The sequence below is a fragment of the Stegostoma tigrinum genome, chromosome 1 (genome assembly GCF_030684315.1).
Source record: "Stegostoma tigrinum isolate sSteTig4 chromosome 1, sSteTig4.hap1, whole genome shotgun sequence".
NCBI classification, from domain to species: Eukaryota; Metazoa; Chordata; class Chondrichthyes; order Orectolobiformes; family Stegostomatidae; genus Stegostoma; species Stegostoma tigrinum.
In genome coordinates, this window is record NC_081354.1 from 114,317,972 (window position 1) to 114,344,720 (window position 26,749).

A 26,749-nucleotide genomic window follows, 5' to 3' on the forward strand; every position below is an offset into this window, starting at 1 on the left:
GTGTATTTCAGGCTGAGACAGACTGACTTGTGGTATATCAGAAAATCAAGGAGTACAAGGAAATGTTGAGCTAAGGCAGTAATTCAACTATGACTGTTTTCAACGGCAGAGTTAGCATGAGATGGCTCCATGTTTTATATTCTTTCTAATAATGCCTTTTAGACACCAAAGTGTCTTTCACACGCTCTCCATTCATTTCCTATGCATTGACTGTTAACGTTTGCCAAATGGTCCACTTGTAGAAATTCAGAATTGGCTACGTTGATACATTATTCTCCCAAATCACATTGCTACAGTTTAGTCTTTTAAGAATACTAACTGTATCAAAGTTATTGCTATGATAGTATGAAAATTCAGTAATTAAAATGAATTCAGTCTCTACTTAATTGTTGAAACTTAGTAGTTCTTGACATAAGAGCGTATTCAAGTGAAATGTGTGTGTCACTGTTCAAAATAAGTTGGATGATACATCTTATTTTATAAAGACAGAAGCTTTACATGATATGATGCCAAGTTTGACATTGCTAAGATGATGCTGAGGTCCTTTAACACCATATGATTAATTGTCTCATAACGTAACAGTTTGACGAATTCTGCGGCCAAGATAAAGCTTAATTGTGTTTCAGCCTGCAAGTCATGACATAGGTTTAAATGTCTGACAAAAACAAAAGCATAAGATTACTTCAATAATCCACATGCTGACACATGTTAACAAGGTACCCTCTGTTCATGTCTTTCACTGAAAATTTCAGAATTCAGGTTCTAAAATGATCAGAAAATATTTGGAGATGGTTCTGTTCGGAAAGGACTGAAGGCATTGTATAAATCTGCTATTGGCTTGGAGGGTTTCAAAACTGTTCTGGCAGGCGTTATCAAAAATTTATAGGGAAGTATCATTCTTCAAATCACTAATTAACAGTTGCACAATTACACAGCAATTCTAACATGGTCATTACTGGTCTTATGACCTGGGACTGACACTTGCATCACTGGTGTTTTTTTATATGAAGTAATCACCTGATTAATGGGATAAGTTCATTGGGAACGTGCCAATGTGTGTTGATCTCAGATTTGAGAGAACTGTAGTACTGATCTGTAGCTGCAAGAACACTAGTTAATCCTGCAAAAGAAAACATCTCTTTTTAAATTAAAGCCTTTGTAGGACATGACGACCAGCATAATAATTACAGGGTATAAATCAAACCCAGATTTTTAGTCGACAGTTTCACTTGGTCAAACAGCAACTAAATACATTTGGAAATAAACAAATGGGAATAAGAGCAAGGCAATACACGAATGTAATGGGGTAAGGGACTCTTAGTTTGTTGAATTGAGTTAGTTTCTCCGTAGACTTTTAATGTGGTACAATTCGACCAGTTTGTCATGAAGACAGCTGATGGTCACAAAGAAGGAATTGGCAAGAACACCTTCTCTCCAGAGAGAAAAGTCCGAGCTCAGTCAACCTCTCCTCATAAGACAAGCCCTCCAGTCCAGGCAGCATCCTGATAAACATCTTTCCTATAATAGGGCGACCAGAACTGGACACAATATTCCAAATGTGGTCTCACCAGGGTTTTGTCGAGCTGCAGCATAACCTCGCGGCTCTTAAACTCGAACCCCTGTTAATGAAAGCCAAAACACCATATGCTTTCTTAACAACCTTATCCACCTGGGCGGCAACTTTGAGGGAGCTATCAGTAAAACCCAGTATCTTTATTTTTATAAATAGCCTCGCCAACTTGTCTTGTCATCTTCAAAAATTTATAAATGTGGATTCCCATGTATCCTGCACCATATTTTGTAAATGGTGGATTCTGATTATGTGATCTCATAAACAAAGTACAAAGAGATAAATTATCCATTGCCATTTATTAGAAAAAGGCTGTTGAAAAGCCCATTTGGTTCTATGAAGTTTGTCTCTCTTGTGCCATAAAGCTCTAAGCTGAAGTCATATTTTTAACATTCCGAATGTTTTGGAGTAGAAATCTTCATTAATGAATAATAGGTACATGTCGCTTACCTATGGAATGAGAGCCACTTGACACCTTCGCATAATACTACACCGGATGTCATAAGAACTTCTGCAAAGTACATTGTATCAATCCCTTCCTCCTCATGTTTTTTAAACTGGATGCCGGAAGTCGTAAGGAGTTCTATTGAGTCTTGAGCATACATGTCTTCTCTAAAATCAACAGGAAATATTTGTAAAGAAAAAGAAAATGTAAACAAATGTACTTGGGAGAACACAACCTACAACACAACATACAAAATTGTAAATCTATTTATTATTCATGATTTAGAGTCACACAACACAGAAACAAACCCATCAGTCTGACTTGTCCATGCCAAGGTATCCCAATATGACCTAGTCCCATTGCCAGTATTTGTTTCATATCCCTCTAAACCCTACCTATTCATGTGCCCATCTAGATGTCTTTTAAATGTTGTAATTGTACCCATCTCCACCACTTTCTTTAGCAGCTCATTTCATACATGTAGCAACTTCTGCGTGAAAATGTTACCCATCAGATCCTTATAAGTCTTTCCCCTTTCACTTTAAACCTATGCCCTCTAGTTACGGACGCCCCAACATAGGCAAAAGACCTTGGCCAATCCCCCAATCCATTCTCCTCATGATTTTGTAAACCTCTGTAAGGTCACCCTCAGTCTCAGACACACCACAGAAGAAATCCCCAACCTATTCATTCTCTTCATTTAATCAAATTCTCCAATCCCATCAAAATCCTCTAACTTTTTCTGCACCCTCTCAAGTTTAACCTTTCCCCGAGAAGACGGCCAGAATTGTACGTAGTATTCAAAAGAGGCCTCATCAATTTCCTGTACACCCACAACATGACATCGCAACTCCTGTACTCCATGTTCTGACCAACGAAGGCAACCATGCCAAATGGCTTCTTCACCACTCTATCTACCTACAACTCCACTTTTAAAGAGCTAAACACTTGCATCCCTAGGTCTCTTTGTTCAGCAAACTCTACAGGGCCATACCATTAATGGATAGGTCCTGCCCTGGTTTGCCTTACCAAAACGCACACCTCACATTTATGTAAATCAAACTCAATGTGCAACTCCTCGACCCATTGGCCCATCTGATCAAGATCCTGTTGTGCTCCGAGATAGTCGAAGTTTCGCTGTGAAATAAATTTTTATGGTCAAAGTGAAATATTCCCAAGAATTTTAAATTAAGATATCAGATTTGCTTTTGGTCAGCCACAACTTTAATCTATTCATTTATGTTCCATCAGTTGATGGGAATTCATGAAGATAACACTTAAGCAAAAAAAAAAGTTGCCTTATTTGAATTCTATCCAAAGTGGGCTAAAGCATTTTGCCTATGAACAATTCATATAGTGAAAGTAACAGGATATTCTGATGCATCTTTCCATTACTGTCTTCCTTGATAATGCATGATCAACATTCAAAAGAAAGTTCCAACAGAACTTTTAGCAGAAAGCAACTGGTAAGTCTACAGGTCTTAACTCAAATTATTTTAAAACTTCACACATTTAATGTTACAGCAGTTGATCTCGAATGGTAATTATGCATTTGTACATTGTACTCTAATAACAAAGAAAAACTAACAATTCATTAATATTGAAACGTTTTGTCTGGGTGATTGTACAACAGCGTAAGTGTTATGCTTGCAAGGTTCCTTCATGTTGCTAACCAGTCCAGGTGATGTAGAATGATCAGCACCCTATACAACCACCCTAAAGATCTTCTCTCAATAAACTGAGAGCCCTGTGATCGCATCTAAGTCACTGCCGGTTCTTGACCAGAGGATCAGCTATGCCAACTTTCAAATCAAAACTCAGCTCAAATGAGAGTTCTTCTGCTTCCTATCCCTTCTTTCAGATGATCAAGGAAATTCAAATAAATCTGAACACAATAATTTATATTCCTATGCAGAATTATCTTTAACTAGAAAATTTTAGAGGATGTTCTGCCATAGACCAGGATGTGTACTACTAGTCAGAGAGTAATAAACCATCAACACAATGTATTCAACAGTTGGACAAACCAAACTAAGCAGCAAACAAATAACTGATGCTCAGGTGCACTTACGTAAGATTAAATTTGAAGTTGAATTGCCACGTGGAGGTGCCTGGAGGGTACTCGCCCTGTTCATTTACAAATGTCAGCCCCAGCTGTATGATCTTCAGCAAATCTACATTACAGCGCAATAGTTGGTACTGATAGTCTGCATTACTTCGGAATTCTCCGATTGGTCGCGCTACAACACCTGGAAATTCTGTGTCCTGGTAAAGTTTTGAAAAATCATAAATTTTTAAAAATGCTTTTGAACAGAAAAATAATTAGTCAAAACTCTGAAAATAACTGAATTCACCCCTCCATAAGCAAAGCACTATGTTTAGAAAAAGGTGTCCAGAAATTAACATGATTAAAATAAATCACTGCATGTTATTTGTCTAGCAAGGGAATGACAACACAAGCTTTATTCTCCCATGGAAACGTATATGGAGATTTAAGAAAAACAAAGTGCTATAGAAACACAGAGTTACGGCATCAACTTACTGTAGATCCTGCCATACAAGAATTTTTCGAGCACTTTGTTTTTGTTTCCAATATCTAGCATCTACAGTATTTTGTTTTAAATGGAGGCTCACCTGATTGTACCAAATGATTATCAGTTTCCTTAAGTAATTTAAGGAATCTATAACCGAGCAAGAGACACTGTACAAAGGTTTGCACAAGGTTCTTGAGTAGATTTCTAGCTCAGGTTGTGGATGCTGTGGTTGGTTCACGCGCAGAGCTGGTTCATTAGGTTGCAGATATTTCATTACCCTTCTGGGTAACATCATCAGTGCAGCCTCCAATGGAGTATTTGTTGTATTTTCCTGCTTGCTATTTAAACTCTGGGGTCCACTGGAGTTGATTACTTCATTTATGGTTTTTCTTTGAAGTGGTGTATATATAGGGTCTAATTCTACTTGTTTATTGATGGCCTTCTAGAAATTCACGTGCATGCCTGTTTGGCTTGTCCTCGGACCCTAACATTGTCCCAATCGAACAGGTGGTTCTCCTTGTCTGTATCTATGGAGACAAGTGAGTATTGGTCACTTCTTTTTGTTGCTAGTTGGGGCTCATGTATTCTCGTTTTCTTCCTGTCCGTCCAATGTAATGTTTTTCGCAGTCTTGCGTGGTATCTTGTACATTACTTTGGTTCTGTCCGTAGTGGATAAGGGGTCTTTGGTTCTTGTTAGCAGTCGGCATAGGGTTGATGTAGGTCTGTGTACCACTCTGATGCCCAGTGGCTGTAGGAGTCTTGTGGTCAGTTCAGGTACGTTCTTGATGTACGGTAACATGTCAAGTGTATGGGGTGTACTGTATATGTGAATACGTGAACACCAACTAGCAACAAAATGACATGACCAATACTCACTTGTTTCCATATATACAGACAAGGAGAACCATCAGTTCAATTGGGACAATGTCAGGATCCTAGGACAAGCCAAACACGGACAAGCAGGAAATTTCTAGAAGCAGAGTTCTCCACCAAGGCGGCCATCAATAAACACACTCAATTAGACGCTATATACACAACTGTGCATAGAAAAACTGTAAATGAAGTAACCAACTCCGATGAACCCCAAAGTTTAAATAGCAAGCAGGAAAATACAATAATGCTTCATCTGAGGCTGCACTGATGATGTTACCCTGCAGGGCAATGAAACGCCTGCAAACTAATGAACCAGCTTGGCATGCAAACCAACCACAGCATATTTCATTAAGTAGGAAATCTATAACAAGTCTGCCATTGTCAAAGTTCAAAAAAACAACTTTAAAAATCATCCTCAATGAACAAATTAAACTTGTCATTAAATTCTTGGTTGGTTCAAGCCTTGGCAGCTAGCATGCATGGTTTTGAATCAGACTTATACTACAGTCCTTCGGTGAAATTCACAACTATTGTTAGTACACAATAAGTTATTCTGAAATACCCAAATAACTCTTCCACACCTTTGATGTATATAGGAACTTAAAAATTTCACAATTTTGGAATGACACTGAAAGCCTGTGTTAACACTATGTTAAACTGATTGTGTAATCAAAGGGACTATTTCAGAGTTAGGTTTAAATGCATTGCTGTATCTGGGACATGCTGTGAAAGCCTGGAAGTTCCTGATGCAGACATTTCCTGCTGCATTGAAGAGATCAGCTGAGCTCCAATGCCAATGCTCATCAAATGGAGGAAGGTAAAACCTTTGTTGAAACAAAATCTATAGACTGGTTAATAACAGTTGAATGCTGACCTTGATGATGTATTTCTAGAAATAAGCTTAGTTTTGTTAGCTCCCAAAACAGAAATAATCTGTTCCAACATTATTTGTGTTAAAAATGAAGGAAGTCGGTCAATAAAGTTGCACAATTTTCCTGTTTTTTGTCACACGAACTATTGCATGACTGGAATCTTCTTGATCCACATGACTGTAGTCAATCCATTCCTGCAGTTATTGTTTGATGACTGCATAAGAAATGCTTTTCAAATGTAACTTTTAATAAAGAGAAGTTATCCAATGTTATAATGTTTCATGTTCCTTTAAGAGAAATGTGCTCCTTGTCCTTCGATGTCTCAGGTTTGAAAGACGATTTTGAAGGAACTTTAGAGAGTTTAAAAGAGAATTGTTCATGGGATATGGGTGTTGCTGGCTAATCAAGCATTTATTATCTGAAAAGCACTCGAGTTAACCAGACTGGTTTTTACGACAATCAACAATGGTTGCCAGATCAGCTTTTTATTCCCAATTTTTAATTAATTCAAATTTGACCAGTTGCCATGGTAGGAATCAAACCTATGTCCCTAGATCACTGGTCTTGGATTTTGGATTACTAGTCCAGTGACATTATCAAATCTCCATCACATCATACTGCAGTGCATCTTGAACTTGTAGATGGTACGGTTTTGTTAAAATTGTACAGAGTGAATGTTAAGGTGGATGGTATGTCAATCAAGCATATTGCTTTGTCTGGGTGCTGCTGAGCTTCTTGAGGTGTTGCTGGTGCTGCAATCTTCCAGGCAAATAGAGGGTATTGCAATACTCAAGGATTCACTCCTTGCAGGCTTCAGGGAGCAAGGAGGGGAATTTCTTGCTGCAGAATTCACAATGTCTAAACTGTTCTTGCAACTGCAGTGTATATGCGTGACTGGTCCAGCTGTATTTCTGGTCAATTGCATCCTCTAGGAAGCTAAGACTGGCAGATTCAACCACGATAATATCAAAGGAAGATAGGCATTATATGGCAAGTGTGGTCAGCACTGAAGCAGCTGCCTACATTCAGATTTAGGACAGGACCTTGAGAAATTCCTGCAATAACGTCTTGGCACAGAGATGATTATCCGAAAGCAATTTTGCTCATCTTTCTCTGTGTTATGTAGGGCTTGAACCAGTAATTATAAAAGTAGAGGCAGGCCCTTCAGGTCCACTAGTGAAACCACAGCTGATAAATGATAATCCCAAACTCCATTTTCCTGCTTTTTCACAATAATACTCAATTCTCTTAAGATTATAAGTCTGTGTATGAGCATCAACTTTTATTTAATGACCTAGCCTTAACAGGCCTCTACGGTAAAACCCTCAAAACAATCCATCTTCATCTACGTCTTAAATGATGACTCCTTATTTTGAGATTTATGCCCTCCAATCCCAGATTATGCCACAAGAAACAATTTTCCATATCTACCCTGTCAAGTCCCCTAAAAATCTTACTTATGCCACAAGATTTATTCTCATTCTTTGTAACTCCAATGAGTACCAAACCAACCAATTCAATCTCTTCTTGCAAGAAAGCCCTCCATATCCGGAATCAGCGAGCCTTCTCTGAACTGCCTCAAATGTCAGTGCATCTCCTTAGATAGGACAGCAAAAATTGTTTACAGTATTTCAGCAGTAATCTAATCAGTGCTTTGTAGTGTTTTAACATGCTGTTTTTAACTACGAGATTTCATCATTCATAGGACCTCCCTATTTTGTACTCCATTTCCTTTTCCTTCTATATTACTAATATTGGATGCTCGCCTTTCGATTTGTGCACTAGGACTCGAAATATCTTTATCCTGCAGCTTTCTGCATTCTTTACCCTTTTAAGTAATATTTAGCTCTTCTATTCTTCCTGCCAACGTGATAACCTCATATTTTCCTGCATTATATTCTATCTGCCAAGTTTTTAAGCCCACTCAACTTGTCTGCATCCCCCTGCAGACTCAGTGCCATCCTTATTACTTGGTTTTCCACTTTCTAAAAAAAAATTGGCAAACTCAGCAACAGCGCATTCACTTCCATGAAAGTCACTCATATACTTTGCAAATAACTGTGGCTCCAGCTCTGATCCCTGAGGTACTCCACTAGTTACAGACTGCCACCTGTAACTATCAACTTTATCCAAACTCTGTCTTCTACCAGTTAGGCAATTCTCTATCTATGCCAGTACACTACAGCCCCCAACACCATGTGCTCTTCTGTGTCGTACTGAAGAATTTTGACCATGATTTGAAGTTAGATTGCTCTCCAACACAAACACCTATGCAAAAGAAACAAAACTTCTCTGTTTGCATTTTTAAAGCAGTGTATTTTGAGCTAACCATTTTATTTTATATGTGGAAAAATATTACAACTTTCAAACAAAACACAATGTACTAGCCAAAGTTACATGGAACCCCACACAATTCTGTTAAGTATAATGTTTTTGCCAACATTTCTCCTTCTAAACAAAATATGCCTTTACAATGATCATTGCCATAAATTCATGAAATACAAAGCTAAATACCATCAATACTTGAATAATATTTCTCACATTTATCAGATGTAAATATGGCCAATATGCAACACAAAATGCACAATGATTACAGTCATGGGGAATGTTACTTGTGATTTTGTGTAGTGTTACTTCATTGGTTTGAGGCAGGTAGAAACCTGAGTAAACTGACTTAAACAAGGCAATAAATGCTTCAAACCTTGGAAAAGTAAAATATTGGTGATGAAATATTAGCTTTCAAGGTCAAAAGAAAAATGTAGGTATGTGGTGGATTTCTGACCAGCTTTTCCAGTGATATTGGTTTTGATGGGGAGAGATAGTGTCTATGTAGATGAAGCAATTTATAAATGGCAGTTCAACATCGGGATCATGAAGAAAAGCAGTTTAGTTGTGATAGGGCGTCGAGAAGATAAATTTGGAAGAGACCATGAATGGGATGTGGTACAAGAATGAAAGTGAATAATGGCTACTTTGGAGGATGGAGGCCATGGTTTCACTTGCTTAGCAAGGGGTGGGTTGAAGGTCAGCAGAGGTTGAAGAAAAATGGTTTAATTATAAAGTTGAATGACAGGGTTGTTTTGGAGTGTGGAAATACTGAATGGCATAAGCATCTTTATACTATCTTTGGTTTTCTAACATTGTTCTAATGCCCCATCTTAGCTCAAGGGGCAGATCAATTCTACAGCTTATTACAAGATGATAGGAAGAAAGAGGAGAGGCAATATGCATTAAATCTTAAATGGAGTGTAAAAACTGAGGAAATGGGGCATATGTACACAAATTCTTGAAGGTGGAAGGACCGATTGAAATGACTGGTTTAAAGCTAGTACATTCTTTGATACAGCAAGCGCAAAAAGATTGTGCTAAACTTTGCTAAAACACAGATTAAACCTAATTGTGTTCAATCCTGGTGCTATACTTGAGAAAATGTGAAAATTTTAGACAGGATGCAAAAAAAAATTACTGAAACAGTTCCAAGGGTGGGATATTTTGATCCTGTGGATATATAAGAGAAACTGGGATTATTCTTTTAAGAGAAGGTTGAAAGGAGATGTAATGAAGGCATTCAACACCAATGAGGGGTCTAAACAGAGCAGATAAAGAGAAACTATTTCTATTTATCAAACTTGAAAACTAAAGAACCAATGGCAATATGAAAAAAGACTACTTTTGCAGTGTCTAGTAAGGATCTGGGACACTTTGTCTGACAGTGTAGTGGAGATGGATTCAGTTGTGGTTTTCAAGCTGGAGTTGGATAATTACCTGAAGGGAAAAATAATGCAGGGTTATAGGGATAGGGCAAAGGAGTTGAACTAGCTGAATTGCTTTTGCATTGGCACAACCAGCAGATGGCCTCTTCTGTGGCTTTACAAAAGCATGACAGAAACAGATTCAAGAGTAACATTCAGAAAAGAATTGAATAACCAATTGAAGGGATATGGAGAAAGAGGGGAGTGGGATTTACTAGATAGCTCTGCACAACACCCAGGACAGGCAATATGACTAGGAGTTTCTGTTCATATTATTTTATGATTCCAAGGTCTATCAGACCATCTGCTCCAGTGCCTTTGTTCCATGTCCAACTCAGTGATCTGCTTTATTTGGTTCAATTCTTACTAATACAGAATCTATGGTAATGGATTTTTTTTTTAAGTTCACCTGAGCCATTACACTTCTCGTTTCTCAAAGGTCTATCCACACCCACTGGCTCTTCCACATCTACATGCTGCTTCTTGACACAGGTCAGTGTGCACACATATTCTGGTTGCAGCTCAGCTTTATCAGCTCTCTCAACTATGCCACTGCTTCCCTTTTACCACCTTGTCCAACATCCAGTCTTAAGTGAACCATCAACTCCTTTCAGCTAAAAATATCTTAGCTATTAGGTACATCGATACTGAAATTTGTATGTAAACACATCTCTTTCTCTCTCGCTCTCTGCACCTTCTCTGTGACTTTAACACTCTACTCTACCCTCTGCTTTTCTACCTGAAGTACTTTGTATGGTACGATTTGCCCGTTCAGCATACAGAACAACTCTTTTCACTACTTCTGTAAATGTGACAACAATAAATCAAATCAAATCACGTCTATAGTATATAAATAACAATAGTAAAATAGGAACCCTACAGCATTGAAGAATTAATCAAAGTAAAGGGGGTTAATTAAACCACGATTCTTTATTCTTCTGTTGAAGTGGCACACATGACATTTTAAAATTAGAGTGTGCAAATCATAAACATTTCAGTCAGTACATTAATAGGTTTATTATGATTATGCATATCTTCAAGTTCTGGGATCATATTCCGGCAGAGTTTTTAACAGATTCCAAATGCTGCCTTTCCTTCCTTATAATCTTCTTCCAAGGATTAACTCGAAACATTGTAAAAACGGTCTAGAACATATTACTTCAAAAGGACAGGAGGTAAATAAAGTAATATAATAAATACAATTTCACCATAAATGCATTTCATGTTTACATTTAGTACACATTTGATGTGGAAAATCTAATATTAGTTTAGGTTAAACTTCTAATATTTAAAGCAGCTAATATTTGTATTTGCCATGGTATTAGCTAAACTCTAGAAGTCATGGACCAAAGCATTGCCTTTGGAAATAACATTCCACAAACCCAAATTATCCCAATGTGGTTGACAACCACCGAAGTATTTCTGATGTGTTGGCATTCTTGTAATGTAGAAAACACAGTAGTTCATAGTGCAAATCAAGATCCCATAATCTGCAACATGATAATGATCAGATCACTTATTTGTGTGATATTGATTGAGGGAGGACACCAGAGATAATGCTAGTATTCTTCAAATTGGAGACATAGGATCATTCGTCTCTGTTTGGATGTACAGATAAGGCCCTGGTTTAATATCTAATCAAAAAGGTAGCATCTCCAATATTGCTGTACTCCCTCAATTCCATATTAGAGTATCAACCTAGTTTTTTTTAGAAAAAGTCTCTAAGTAGGACACAGAGTCAGTGTCATACAGCACAGCAAGACCCTTCAGCCAATGAATCACATTCTGACTGTGAAGTAAGACACCTAACAAGAGAAGCAGATGACAACCTACACTTGATTAGGGCTGTCAAAAAATGACTAAAATTCATTGTGACTCATTTCAATTTATAATGAAAAGTCTCCATTTATTTTGACTTTAATCACTGCATTAATCAACTACAGGCCATGAATGGTGATCTTGTTGGACTGCTTGAAGCCCTAGCTAATACAGGCAGCCTGCAAACTACAGGCTCTGTCATGAGTACTGACTCATGCTATTTTAGCAACAATGCACATATGCAGAAGACTATAACGGCTGCACATCTACTGGACATAATGGTTACATGTGCACTGAAACAGTATAATATTAGACATTTGCAAACATACTCATTGCATAAGAAAAGGAATGAGGTATTGTACTGAAGAATTCAAGCATAATGAAGATTAACTTGCATTCTGCAAAACATGGCTTGGACAAATGGTTAAGTGAGCTTTATGCATATTTTCCACTTAATCATTGATAGGAATATAATATCCATGCACTCTTTTGATATTGCTTGACTGTTCACTAACAACCATTCAAGGAAACCACTGACAAGGATGTGGATGTACCGAGTAGAGAAGGAGCAAAACTGGATCTACTTTTGGGAAATAAAGCGGAACAGGTGACTGAGGGGTCAGTGGGGGAGCACTTTGGGGCCAGTGACCATAATTCTATAAGTTTTAAAATAGTGATGGGACAGGATAGACTGCATCTAAAAGTTAAAATTCTTATACTGCACGAAGGGCAATTGTGATGGTACTAGGCAAGAACTTTCAAGAGTTGACTGGGGGCAGGTGTTCGCAGGAAAATAGAATGCATTCAAAAATGAGATGAGAGTACAGAGATAGTATGTTCTTGTTAGGGTGAAGGGCAAGGCTGGCAGGTATAGGGAATGCTGGATGACTACAGAAATCGAGGTTTGGTCAAGAAAAAGAAAGAAGCATGTGTCAGGTACAGACAGTAGATATCAAGTGGATCCCTAGAAAACTATAAAAGCAGTAGGCCTATACTTAAGGGGGAAATCAGGAGGGCAAAAAGGTGACATGAAATAGCTTTGGCAAACATGTTTAAACAGAATCCAAAGGGATTTTACAAACAGATTAAGGACAAAAACGATAACTAGGGAGAGACTAGGGCCACTTAAAGACCAGCAAGGCCACCTACGTGTTGAACTGCAGGAGATGGGGGAAGATACTGAAGAAGTATTTTGCATCAGTGTGGGGAAGGATGTGGAAGACAGAAAATGTGCAGAAATAAATTGCAATATCTTGAAAAATGTCCATATTACAGAGGTGGTAGTGTTGGGTGCCTTAAAACACAGAAAGGTGGATAAATCCCTGGGATCTGATTATGCGTACCCTAGAACTCTGAGAAGCAAGTGGAGAGATTTGTGTCATCAAGTAAGGTGCCAGAAGACTTTAGCTTGGCTAACGTTATGCCACTATTTAAGAAAGGTGGTAAGGAAAAGCCAGGGAACTATAGACCAGACAGCGTGACTTCACTGGTGGGCAAATTGTTGGAGGGAATCATAAGGGACAGGACTCACATGTATTTGGAAAGACAAGGACCAATTAGGGATAGTCAACATAGCTTTGTGCTTGGGAAAACATGTCTCACTAACTTGATTGAGTTTTTTGAAGTAGTAATGAAGTGGATTGATGGGGATAGAGTGGGGAACGTGAACCAAATGGATTTCAGTAAGGCATTCAACAAGGTTCCAAATGGTAGATTTGTTAGTGAGGTGAGATCATATGGAATACAGAGAGAACTAGCCATTTGGATACAGAACGGATGGGAAGGTTGGAGGCGGTGGAGGGATGCTTTTCAGACTGGAGACCTGTGTGCCACTAGGATGAGTGCTGGGTCCACTGCTTTTTGTCATTTATATAAATGATTTGGATGTGAACATAGGAGGTATGGTCACTATGTTTGCAGACGACACCAAAACTGGAGGTGTAGTGGACAGCGAAGTTACCTCAGAATACAACGAGACTTTGATCAGATGAAATGACGGGCAAGGAGTGGCAGATGTAGTTTAATTTAGTTAAACGTGAGGTGCTGCATTTTGGTAAGGCAAATCAGGGCAGGACTTTTACACTTAATGGTAAGATCCTGGGGAGTATTGCTGAACAAAGAGACTTGAGTGCAGGTTCACAGCTCCTTGGAAGTGGAGTCACAGGTAAGTAGGATAGGGAGGAAGGTGATGGGTATGCTTGTCAATATTGCTCATTACAATGAGTAAAGAAGTTGGGAGGTCATGTTGCGGCTGTACAGGACATTGATTTGGCCACTTTTGGAATCCTGAATGCCATGCGGGTCTCCAATCTATAGAAAGGATGTAGTGAAACTTAAAAAGGTTCAGAAAAGATTTTTGAGGATGTTTCCAGGGTTTGAGGTATAGGGATAGGCTAGAGCTATACTTCCCCTGGAGCAGAGGCTGAGAGATGACCTCGTAGAATCAGGAGGAGCATGGGTAGGGTAAATAGGCAAAATCTTTTCCCTGTGGTGGCTAAACACAGGAAAACTAGAGGGCATAGGTTTAAGGTGAGAGAGGAAAATATAAAAGGGCTCTAAGGGGGACCTTTCACACAGAGGGTGGTGCGTAAATAGAATGAGCTGGCAGAGCAAGTGGTGGAGGCTAGTACAATTACAACATTTAAAAGGCATCTGGATGGGCATCTGAACAGGAAGGGTTTAGAGGGACATGGGCCAAATGCTAGCAAGTGGGACTATGACTCTATTTGCACTAGGTCACTATATCATGGAAATCTAAACATAACCAGTGTCCAAGATAATAAAATGTGAGGCTGGATGAACACAGCAGGCCAAGCAGCATCTCAGGAGCACAAAAGCTGACGTTTCGGGCCTAGACCCTTCATCAGAGGATAACCAGTGTCCGTAAGGCTAGGACTGAAGAGAAGTAGGACTTTCAGCCCATTAAGTTTGCTCCGCTATTCAATGAGACCATAGTTGATCTCAACTCTCTATTTCATTTTCCTGTCTTTTCCATAACCCTTGGTTCCCTGACTAATTCAAATTCTGTCTATCTCAACCTTAGGTATACTTATAGCCCTAGCTTCAGCAGCACCCATGACAAAGAATTCCACAAATTCACTATCTTCAAAGAAGAAATTCCTCATCTGTTTCAAACGTGAAAGCCCTTATTCTAAGATTATGCCTGATGGCCCTAAATTCTCCCAAAAGAGCAAACCACCTCTCCTTATTTATCCTGTCAAGTCCTCACAGAATCTTGTATTTTTCAATAAGACTGCATCTCATTCTTCCAAGTTTCAATGAGCACAGACCTAATTTGCTCAACATCTCCTTCCATTACGGATATCAGCTTAGTTAAACTTCTCTGGACTGTCTCAATGCCAGTATATATTTCCTTAGATAAGGGGCACAAAACTGTTCAGTATTCCAGCTGTGGTCTTCCTCGTTTTAGCAAAACCTGCTTACTTTATACTTCATTCCCTTTGAAATAAAGGTCAATCACTGTACACTAATGCTAGCTTTTTGTGCTTCACAGACAAGGACTGACAAATCCCTCCATAGCTTTCTGTTGTCTTTCTCTATCCGAACATTACTCACTCCTCCATCTTTCCTGCCAAAGTATAAACCTCTCACATTGAATCTGTTTTAATAAAACATATGAACCAAGAAAGCTGTGCGATAGAGTTCAGTTTCAACACCATGTGTGATCAACTAGATGATGGTGTCATAGAACCCATTCTAGACCCAGTTTTTGCAAACATTTTTGTTGGTTCAATAAGTGTGCCTTCAGTATAATAACCTCTTAATCCCTGCATACTTCCAATGCACAGATCAAACATTTGCTATATGTGAATCTGCAACTGCATCTAAGAAATTCCTTCCTTATACACCTTTACAGGTTTATTTTCCTGACTAATCTATTTTTCTAATCAACCTGTTCAGAAATGTTATTACAAACTTCTGGAGTAAGTAGGATTTGAAACAAACTTCCCAGTCCAGGGATAGGGACACTACCATAGCACCACAGTCTGCGCTCAAATTCTCCTTTGAAATGGAACAGAATAGTTTCCTTTCCTCAACATAATTAAGAAATCTACAATGTTTTCTATGATCATCGACGAGATGATTCCATTCAGAACAAGAATAGTACAAGATCAGTATCAGTATGATCAGAAACTTTGCGAAACTTTGCAAATAGGGCTCCAATCATCTGCTCACTGTCTCAGTGTGATGTCAAGCCAGGATAACTGCTGCATCATACAGCACTGTCCGTTGATTATTCACTGGGCTCAATCAGCCTGTGCATGCAAAACTCAGAACAGTGCCCATCATTAGATACAATTCTGCCATTGAACAACATTTAATAAATAATCCCAACAGTGCTAAAACTGACACCAGAAATCAGGTTTAAAAATATACTTATGATGTGATGAATTTTCACATGCTGAGACTTACATTTCTTCCACATTGGACACAGATTTTTGTAGCCAGAAGGAATACATGTCCAAACATGGCACATTTTTCACGGAGGAAAAAGCTCTTCAAACAATAAATTCCTGCTGCATTTCCATGGCAATGTTCAATCCAGAGTCCACTTGCCCAGTTACCTAAGGCAGTTGACCGTTCCTGCTGCATCTCCATGCTAACTTAAGACTACTAATCAGCATCCTCTTCTCAAAAACGCATAAATAGCTTGTTCATTTTTAAAGTTAGTTCTACTGTGGTTCATCCTAATGACTGCCGAATGAAAAGGTCTGACTTCGTGTTGAATCAACATCTTTACTGCTTTTGTTTTTGCCAAAGTTTATTAATTACTAGAAAATGGATATATAAATGGTTTTGGCCATGAGAGAAACATTTTAATATATTTCCCAAAATCTACAAAGGTTTTTATTCTTTCAAAATAGACAAAATAGCCATCTTACCATTGCAACATAGTTGAATTTACGAATTACTTGACGAATTCTCTTCATCTCTTCATCCAGGTTACAAGCCCAGACCTCGCAGATCCTTTGGCTGTGATCTACTGTCGCCGCTGGCATGTTGCTAAATTCAAATCGCAGTCATCAAAGCACTACACTTTAAAGGTGGACGAGTAGTAAATGAGGAAGTCCAAACTTACTGCTTGACCTTAACTCTCAATATTTACCTTCAAAATATAAATGGATTAAAATTAGAACGTAGGAAAGAAATGAAGCAATGAATCAAGAGATAGGACTTCAGTATCAACAGGAGGCTGAAATAAACTTCAAATTTCTGAAATTCTATTTAAAGACTGTACATATTCTCCAAACGCAAGCTCAAAGTGAGTTCTTTTCATTTGGTAGGAAAATGTGCTTGTTTATAAAAATGTCTCCAAAAGAAATTAATGAATAGCCATAATAAATAAATAGCACAGAACTTCAGTAGTGCTGAAAAACAACTGTTTTTTGCTCTCACACCCATTAGAATAATTTACAAGTAAACCAAACGTAACAAAAAAATGACATTTGTACTTTAGGAGAGGAAAGTGCGGAATGGTTGGCAAGTGGACACTGATTGGTTAAGGCACTGCCCTGAGAAGTGAACCAGTTCTGTTTGCAAAGAACGGAGCCTCATTTATTGATAAATGTAGTTTCTAGCAGATGCAAGTGTGCCACACTGCACACCTGAGAGACAATCTGAAATTGGCTGTCAGTGCAATGTTGCGCTCTCTCTCTCTCTCTCTCTCTCTCTCTCACACACACACACATACACATACACACACACACGAAATAGGGCCTGAACCATTTGTTAACCATAAAATCCAGATGCTGAATTCAGGTGCATCAAAACCATCCTATGTGGTAATGGCTACCTTGACTAGTTCAGTTCAGATTGCATATTGTGCAAACTCATGAATGGGCATAAGGCCTCCACTTTCGATCTCAAAACATGCCTGATCTATCTCAAAGGTTAATCAACAGGTAAACACAGTTATTTCACACTGCTACTATGCAGTAGCAATACAAATGGCTGCTACATATCAAGGATGGTACAGTCCAGCCAAAAAAACTTTGCCTAACATGCAAAGGAATGTAAAATATGAATTTCAACCCCAAAATGATGCTAGAATATGTACCAAAACAGATGAGTACATGAAAAGGCAAATCCCTTTCACTGTTCCCAACAAGCAAAGAACGAACTATACCCCACAGAAAATGCTTGAAAAAAATCTTACAACAGTATTTCACATTTGGTGTGCCTTCATGGTTGGCAAAATTTGTAAAGTAATCCTTACTGCATGTAGAATTACGCTGACAATTTAGGTGGTTTGGAGTACGCGCATACTGTAAACTACATTTTAATACAGCCCTGTACTTCACAGGCAGAAAACACACACACAGTACCTGCTTCCATTCAAAATAATAGCTGGTAACCATTCACCTGTACGTTTCTCAGTGCAACACCCTGATCAATCACAGTCAACCAGCCTAGTTTAAAACTTAAACAATGCTTGGGTTTGTTAACTGTCAGTAATTAACTGAATGCTCCAAGACAATGTCTCTACCATTCAGAGTCCACTTGTCAACTAATCAGTACTCTTTTCAGTGTAAATTCTGTTCTTCTTTTACTTTGGTATTTCTTGCAAAGTTTTGACAAGATATGTACTTTTTCTCAGGACAGAAAATAAATGAATGTATTCAAATACTTAAAACATTTGTCCAAAATTATACGAATGTTTCTGAGCTCTTCATAAGTAAACTATGGGCAGCTTTGTTTTTATTTTATCAATGATTATTTTGCAATATGTAACAAATAACTGGTGAGACTGTAAAATCAACAACTGCATTGGAAAATAACGTAACATTTTATCACATCAACAAATAACTGAAGCATTACAAGGTGTTTCAGAGAGCAATTCGGAAAGATGTTAAAGGGAGATGGCAAAGTAAATTGCTGGGCTCCAAAAATCAGTCTTAAATAAACAGGAGCTGTAGAGACAAAGGACAAAATTTAATTCCCTCCTCTACAGTGAGGTCTGGTGGCAGAGGGACATCTAATTAGGCAGGAATGTAGGGGTAGAAACTCAACTGTATTATTGTCTCTGTTTTCCTTAAGTTCATGACATATTATGCTATTAATGGAGCAGTCAGATTCACGTAAAAGAGCAAAAATAACGATGCCTTTTAAGTATAAGAGCTTTTCCTTCCTTGCTACAAGCAAATCTTTAAAAATATATACAAATACACTACTAATTGAACAGACTTTTCAATTTCTCCAGTAACTGTCACTTCTATAGTATGTATGCTGGTAAAATTGAGCAGCTTTGCACTTGGAGTAATTATGCTTTCTGTGCTGAATGTACAACAGAATTTTGTGCTAAGTTTCTCTGCTAAACTGTAAAGACCTGAAATTTTCCTGGCAATTCTTTTAAATTTTTCTAGCCAAACACAAACAGTGTTTTATATATCCTACTTCAAAAACAATAAAATGTATTTATTTCCCACAAATCTCATGACACTACAAACCATCACCCTACCTCCAGCCTCTCAAACATGGCAATTTTCTCTGCATAACCATATTTTAGTTTCTACAATCAGGTGTTCATCCCAGCACAGCAGCAAAATTAAATAACCAACTTCACAAATATAATCTTCCAATACTTTGATTACTGTGTATGTGTTTATCATTGATCGGCCTCTCTGCAGCTGACACTGTTGACCACACCATTCCCTGTTATTATCTCAATCATTGCCCAGTTCAGTGAAAGTCATTCGCTCTAGCCCATCCCATTTTAACTAGAACAGTCCTAGCAATGATTTTGCTTTCTACTCCCATATTGTAAACTTAAGTCTTTCAGGGATCTGGCTCCATTGTGCCAGTTATCAAGACATTCTGTCCAAAATAAAATTCTGGATGACCTACCAATCCACTGTTCAAAAGGTGGTAAGACCACAGCCATTGTCTTTCGAGATAATGTGAACTACAGATGCTGGAGAATCCAAGATAACAAAGTGTGAAGCTGGAGGAACACAGCAGGCCAAGCAGCATCTCAGGAGCACAAATGTACAAATTTTGTATGCTATCCAAGAATTTCAAACCCCTCCTTGGCTACTATTTTAGGCTCAAGACTGTCAACTATATCTGCAATCTTTTTAGACATGAACTCAGTTTCCAATCTCATCACCTCCATCAATAATTTGAAAAATATTTCAACAACATTCCCTAAACCCGTGCATGACATTCATCAACTAGAAAGATATGAACTGCAAGTACTTGGAAAAATAATAACCTGCAAGCTTTCCTTTAAATTAGAGCATCCTGACTTTATATATAGTGTTCCTCCCTCGCTGTTTGGTCAAATCTTGGAATTTTCTATCTAATGGCATTGGGAGAGTTTTCACCAGACTGTAGCATCTCAAAAAAGCTTTCAATTGCAAGCAGGAATCAATGCTAAGTTTTGGCTCCATAATTTAAAGAAATTTTGACAATAGATTAAATAGAGGGCTACAACTTCACAGGAACTTTGCAAATTAGTCCAGGTCTGCTAGGTTGCAACTTAAAAGACGATTTCCACTAAGACATTTGCATAGTGTAAACAGTATAGTTTCAGAATAAAATGTAATAATTTTGTCACGTTAACTACACTTACGTTACAAAAGAACCAGACATCAAACAGAAACATTATAACTAGTAAAAGGGGGAGCAACAAATGACAGAATTATAAATAAAGTTTCAAAACTACCAGAAAAAAATTCTAGAACAGTCAATTCAAAGAAATCTTCAGACATCTTCAAACAAGATTTGTTGCAGCCTTGAGTTACACTCGAACAAATACCTTTATATAATTAAAGCATTTCATTTGAAGTCATTGTCATATAATTCAACTGCATTTTCAGATATCTTAAGAGACCATGTCAAAATTTTAAAAGCAAATTCTCAATGATTCTGATGATACACATGTCCCTCATCTCCTATTACAAGCAACCATGACAACCCCAACACGCTATACCACAAAACTGCAATATAATTATACATCAAATGGCTGATACGTGCAAATTTTAAAAATTTCACAAAACACTGCTGACAAACAATGATAGACTTTTTGAAAAGTATCTTCTGGCGGTTGAATTTAATCCTTCCTCATAACCAAACTTGTTCCTGCCAATACAAATAATTTTCAGGACTGACCGATGCTTTTCAATATCAATGTTGAACATTTAAAGAGCAAAACTGAATGCTTGAATGTGTTGAATCTCAGGACTTGTCGTCTATTTTAAAGCACACACCACACACGGTCTCGCCGAGTCAACTTTGTTGTACAATCTATTCCTAACACATTACAGTCATGTAATCTATAGGCAAACCGGATTGTGGTCACGTTGACTACCTTTAATAACACACGACCTTAATAACTTTGGGAAGTTCCGGGTCTCATGAAACATTGTTTGTTATTATCTTTAAGACACGAGGATGGGGGTCGGGGAAGATGTGGAATTCCGCCTCTTTCAGATAGTAGTGATGATACCAAAACAGCTAAAGCAGCAGCACCAATAACGACGAACACAAATGTATGAGCGTTGTCGTTTCTAGGACGTTAGGTGTCTTTTTTTTTACCTGCGTTAGACGGGAGCGGGCTCTGAGGACTCTTTAACTATTAAAACATAAGCCCGTCTCCTCAGTGCCCCAAGAACCCACTCGCGTCCTCCATTACGGACATCGCGCAGCCCTCTGACGTCTTCCAATCATGTGCATTCACCTTTCAACTTTTACCCCGACAAATCAAAAAGAAAGCAAAATCTACAAACAATTCCCATGAGAGAAATTTTGACTTCTGCCCGCTACAACAGTGAAGAATTTACAATCTGGCTCTTGAAGGAATACACTTTGTTTTGATGGGCGACAGGATGACGAGACGTTGACGCCGATTGTGATGACGTAGTGCACAGAGCCTGGGGACGCTTGCTGGTTTCGTGCGCGCAGTCGCTGCTGATTGTGTGGCCTCCGGCGGGTGGAGCGGCCGAGGTTTGTCAGTTGTGCGAGCAACGTCGGGAATGAGCCGTTCAGTGCTGCTGTGAATTCGTTAGTGGTTTGCGTGCTTGGTGAGCTGGGCCGGCAAGATGAACTGGATTTTTCCGTCGTCCAAAGGCAGCGGTGGTGGCTCCGGACACCTGCCGCCTCTCACCAGTTTACAGCAACAACGCCAGCGGCAGATAGAGTCGGTGAAAAGTTCACACAACAGGTAAGGAGGGGGTTGTAAGAACTACCGATGCTGGAGTCTCAGATAACACACTTAGGAAACCTTCTGAGGAAGGGCCCCGACCCGAAACGTCAGCTTTCCTGCTCCTGGATGCTGCCTGGCCTGCTGTGCTCATCCAGCTCCACACTGTGTTATTCACAGGTAAGGAGGGTCTGCGTGAGTGAGGTGCACGACCGGCGTCTTCAAATCCGCTTGTACTGTTGCTCACAGCTGTGCACAGAGCGGCTGCAAAGCCGGTCACAGTAAAGAGTAAAAATGCCCATTTGGAAGTGTTGGTGGGAAAGTCACTCGCCCATCCCCTCTCCTGAAGTTTTCGCCTGGGTCTGTCTCGCTGCTTGTGGTAGAAGTGAGCAATGTAACGAATGTATACGTGGTTATCAGCTCATAACGAAGAAAGGCGAGACCTGCATACTCCTTCATTCTACCCTGGGTTTTGCCTAGTATTTTAAGTAATTAGGGGACAGGCTATTCTAGATGTAATACTACGCAATGAGAGCGTGGTAAATGCGCCTTTAGGGAGGAGTGATCGAACTGTTTCCATTATTTTGAAACCTATGTGGTTTAACCTGAAGCTCTAGTCTTCAGTGTAACCTAACAAATTACGAAGGAGTAGAGAGATGAATATGAATGTAAACCAACAAAAAAAAACCTTCAAAGAGTATCAGAGCTAATGGGAACCGCAGATGCTGGAGACTCCGAGATGACAAAGTGTGGAGCTGGATGAACACAGCAGGCCAAGCAGCATCTGAGGAGCACAAAAGTTGATGCTTGGTCTAGGCCCAAAACGTCGAGTTTTGTGCTCCTAAGATGCTGCTTGGCCTTCAAAGGGTATATTTGCAGGCAAAGATTAGCAGAGACTTTAGAATTTTTGTTAGGAAATAAGGAAAGTTAAGAGAAGTTAAATTGTTAATTTGTCTTGGGGATAGATGAAAGAACCAAGGACCATCAAGCATGAGAAACTGAAAGAAATTAAAATTAGTAAAAAGAAAATTGAAACAGTCACTGGGACTGCATGTAAGTAAATCCCTAATGATCTACATCTCAGCCTGTTGAAAGAGATGGTTAGAGACACTTGATACATTGACTACCTTTTGAAATTCTGCAGATTCTAGAAGGGTGCCTGCAGATTGGAAGGTGTAATTTTTGTCTAAATATAGAATTTGGGGCATAATCGCAATCACGTTTTTTATCGAACAGCTCCTTTTTGGGTTAAGCTTATGCTAAGACTGCTGACACAGCATCTTGTATGATAGAAATGTGCGCACGTATATGACCTATAATGTAAGACATTCTATTCTTTAGCCACAAAGCAAACTTGTAGGATAAAATTTTCTTTGCCTCCTTGAGACAAAGACGAGGGCTGGTTGACGGGTGGAGCCCATGGTCACATTGAATTAAGACACGTATAAATATTGTCATGTATGGGCATGTTCCCAAGAGTTATTTTGTTAAATATCAGAGATGGTACTGTCAGCAGTTGCAGATGCTGAAAGGTTTGGGAGTTAAAGTTAAACACAGATGGATAGCAGAGTGAATTTTGAAGAAAGCATAAGGAGCTAATAGGTGGGTTGAATGGGCAAAGACATGGCTAACGGAGTAGAATATGGGAAGATGTGAAGTTATCTATCTATTTTAGCAAAAAGAATAAAACAAAGCAAATTATCTTAGCGGTGAGGGGCTGCATCTCTCTGAGATGCAGAGAATTCTGGGTGTGCTAGTGCTTAAATTGGAGAGTGTTAGTAGCCAAAGTACAGCAGATAATCAGGATAGCTAATAGAATGTCATGGTTTATGGCAAGGGGAATTGAATGCAAGAGTATGGTGGCTAGGCTTCACTTATGCAGGGCATTGGTGAGATCACAACTGAGTACTAGGTAAGCACTGGTCACAGTACTTATGAAAGGGCGATCAATTGTTGGAATTAATTCAGAAATGTTTACTAGACTAGTATGTGGAATGAGCATATTGGCCTGAGAAAAGGCAAGACAGATCTGAACTTTAAAGAGTTTTGAACAATTAGAAGTTACTTAATTGAAAACATAAGATCCTGAGGCGATGGGATAGAGGGTTGAAAGGGTGTTTCTTTTTGTGGGAGAAGCTAGAGTTACAAGTCATTGTTTAAAAATGATAGTCATAAATTGGAGACAAGGATGAGGAAGCAGTTTTCCCCCCCTTGAGGGTTATAACCCTCTGGAATTCCCTTCATCCAAAGGCAGTGGATTCAGAATCTTTGAATATTTTCAAGACAGAGGTAGATTCTTGAATGCCATGTGAAAGAAAGACAAAGACAATAGAGTTAAGGTTAAAATCAGGTCAACTATAATCTCATTGACTGGTGGGAGAGCAGGCTCGCAGGGCCAAGTGGTCCACTTCTGTTCCTTGTTCATTTGCTAACCATGTTACTAGAGAAAAGAATAGGGTGGATTTGGTTCAGACAGATTCCAGCTCTGAATCCAAAGAGTAGGCCCCCCCTCATATGGCATGGTGTGCACAGGTGTAGCCAGGACCAAGATACACTCTGCATAGCATGGGCTGGAAAGCCTGGAGCAGGACTCTGGCAATGGTATAGCAGCGTGGAAGGAATGTTGGACTCTAAGTTAACTTTATTTTATTCTGTGAATAATGCTTATGTATGGGCAACGGTGCGCACTTTGTTCACTACTTTTTATTTTGAATGTATGTGACAATAAAGATATTCACTATCCAAAGTTCATATTACTGGAAATTATCAGTTGGCCTGCGAACAGGGTAAATGTCCAAGGTGCTAGCCAGACTACCATGTGCAACAACTTGGATTTAAGTAGCATCTTTAACATACTGAAATGACTCTAGGTGTTTCACAGGAGTATTATAAAACAGTGTATGGCAACCAGAAACATAAGGAGATATTAGGCCAGATGATCCAGAGCTTGATTGATGTTGCAGGTTTTAATGATCCTCTTAAAGGGAGGGAAGTGAGGTAGAGCAGGGTATTCTGAAGCTGAGAACCTGAGTAACCAGGCAAATCTCACCACTGGTGAAGCAATTCAAATTGAAGGTGCACAAGAGACCTGAATTGGAGAGTAGATACTTGTGGGTTGTGGTTTAGATAAAATTAGAAAGGGGGCGTAGCAAAGTCTTGGAGGGGTTTGAAAAAGGATGAGGAAGTTAAATTGTGTTGTTTGACTTGCAGTGATGTAGGTCAGTGAGCACAGGGCTAATAAGATCATGAGACTTGCTGAGAGCTGACAATCATTAGCAGAGATTTGCAGGACCTCCAGTTAAGATGGTAGAATGTTGGAAACCAGCCAGGAAAGTATTAAAGTAGCCAAGTCCAGAGTTATCATAGAATCCCTACAGTGTGGATGCAGGCCATTCATCCCATCGAGCCCACACTGACCCTCTGAAGAGCAAGCCGACCCAACACTCCTGTCTTCTGCTCTATCCCTGTAACCCTGCATCTCCCATTGCCAATCCATCTAACCTACACATCTTTGGACTGAGAGAGAAAACCGGAGTACCCAGAGGAAACCCCACAGCCATAGGGAGACTCCACACAGACAGTCGCCTGAAGGTGGATTTGAACCTGAGTCCCTGGGGCTGTGAGTTAAGAATGACTGAGTTTCAGCAGCAAATATGAGGGTGCAAAAACATGGACTATTCTAAGAATACTGTAGTAATCGGGTAGGAGAAGGAGTCAGTATTTGGTGATTTGGTTTGGGACCAACTACAATGTTTTGGTTTTAATTGCAGGAACTTCCTGCTCAACCATTACTGGGTGTTATGTTAGTAGACTGGTAATTTAGCAACATTAAAGGATTTGAGATGGGCATGAAGTGAAGGTGGGTGCTGTTGCTATATAAGTGAAAAGTAATGCCGTGATTTTGGATGATTGCCCAATATTAGGGTGCCTTAGAACATTAATTTTCCAAGTCTTTACTGTATAGCTTGAGATTTAATTTTTGCAGCCAGTACAGCAATTAATTTTGCAAAACAAGTACAAGAAACGTGGAGGTCATGCCATTGAACTTGCATCAACAATTTATCTGCTGTGAAATGCACCCTATTATTAGTGTGTTTATAAAAATAAGTAAGAATTCTTAGGATGGTTAACTAACAATCACATGAAAGCAATTGAAAGGGCTACGTGGCCAAAAGGGTTCAAAAAATTGATTAACACAGTGTAAGTTACCCTCCCCTACAAATTTGTTATAACAATAAGTGCTTGGGGCAGAAGGAGTCCTCAGGGAGAAGTCTTCATCAAACAGACCTTTATGGGTAACAGGTTTCATTGAGCAGTCTTCAACAGGTTGAAGATGGATCAGAAGAAGAGGAGAATGAAAAATCTTTGCTGGGTTATCATCTCAGCTAACGAGCACTTTAACAAGAACCATTCAAACTTCCTTCTACCATTTCATCTCACCGTATCCAAATATTCTTCTATTTTACTTTACTTCATAATCTGGTAGATTCCCATTATGCTGTTGACTTGCTTGCTGAGCTGGCTTGTTTTCATTGAGACGTTTTGTCACTATGCTCAGTAATGTCACCAGTGAGGCCTCCGATGAAGCAATGCTGTTCTACTGCACTTGGAATTTATACTGTCCTTTCTGTTATGTTGAGTAGTGTCACTTCTGGTTTTCTGTGTGGGTTTGTATGTGGGTCAAATTCTGTATGGATGGACTTGAGTTGAGGAGCATGCCTCC

At 39.0% G+C, this 26,749-nt stretch overlaps 2 protein-coding genes across 4 annotated transcripts in view; one reads left to right on the plus strand and one right to left on the minus strand.

Moving 5' to 3' along the window:
* The window catches only part of LOC125451920 (CCR4-NOT transcription complex subunit 7), a 45,006-nt gene extending 23,338 nt beyond the window's left edge, over positions 1–21,668 (minus strand). Inside the window, exons 1-4 of one of the 2 annotated variants that reach the window (XM_048529672.2) lie at positions 21,423–21,663; positions 16,769–16,992; positions 4,087–4,280; positions 2,021–2,182 (exon numbers count right to left, since the gene is read on the minus strand). In XM_048529672.2, the coding sequence (XP_048385629.1) occupies positions 2,021–2,182; positions 4,087–4,280; positions 16,769–16,885 (473 nt within the window). In that variant the 5' untranslated portion in view covers positions 16,886–16,992; positions 21,423–21,663. Of the gene's footprint in view, positions 1–2,020; positions 2,183–4,086; positions 4,281–16,768; positions 16,993–21,422 lie in introns of both variants that reach the window. The other variant, XM_048529680.2, reaches the window with a different exon arrangement.
* Positions 21,669–21,746: 78 nt separating this feature from the next.
* Positions 21,747–26,749, plus strand: part of vps37a (VPS37A subunit of ESCRT-I) — a 35,686-nt gene continuing 30,683 nt past the window's right edge. The window contains exon 1 of one of the 2 annotated variants that reach the window (XM_048529659.2): positions 21,747–22,047. In XM_048529659.2, coding sequence (XP_048385616.1) covers positions 21,926–22,047 — 122 coding nt within the window. In that variant the 5' untranslated portion in view covers positions 21,747–21,925. The remainder of the gene's footprint in view (positions 22,048–26,749) is intronic. The other variant, XM_048529650.2, reaches the window with a different exon arrangement.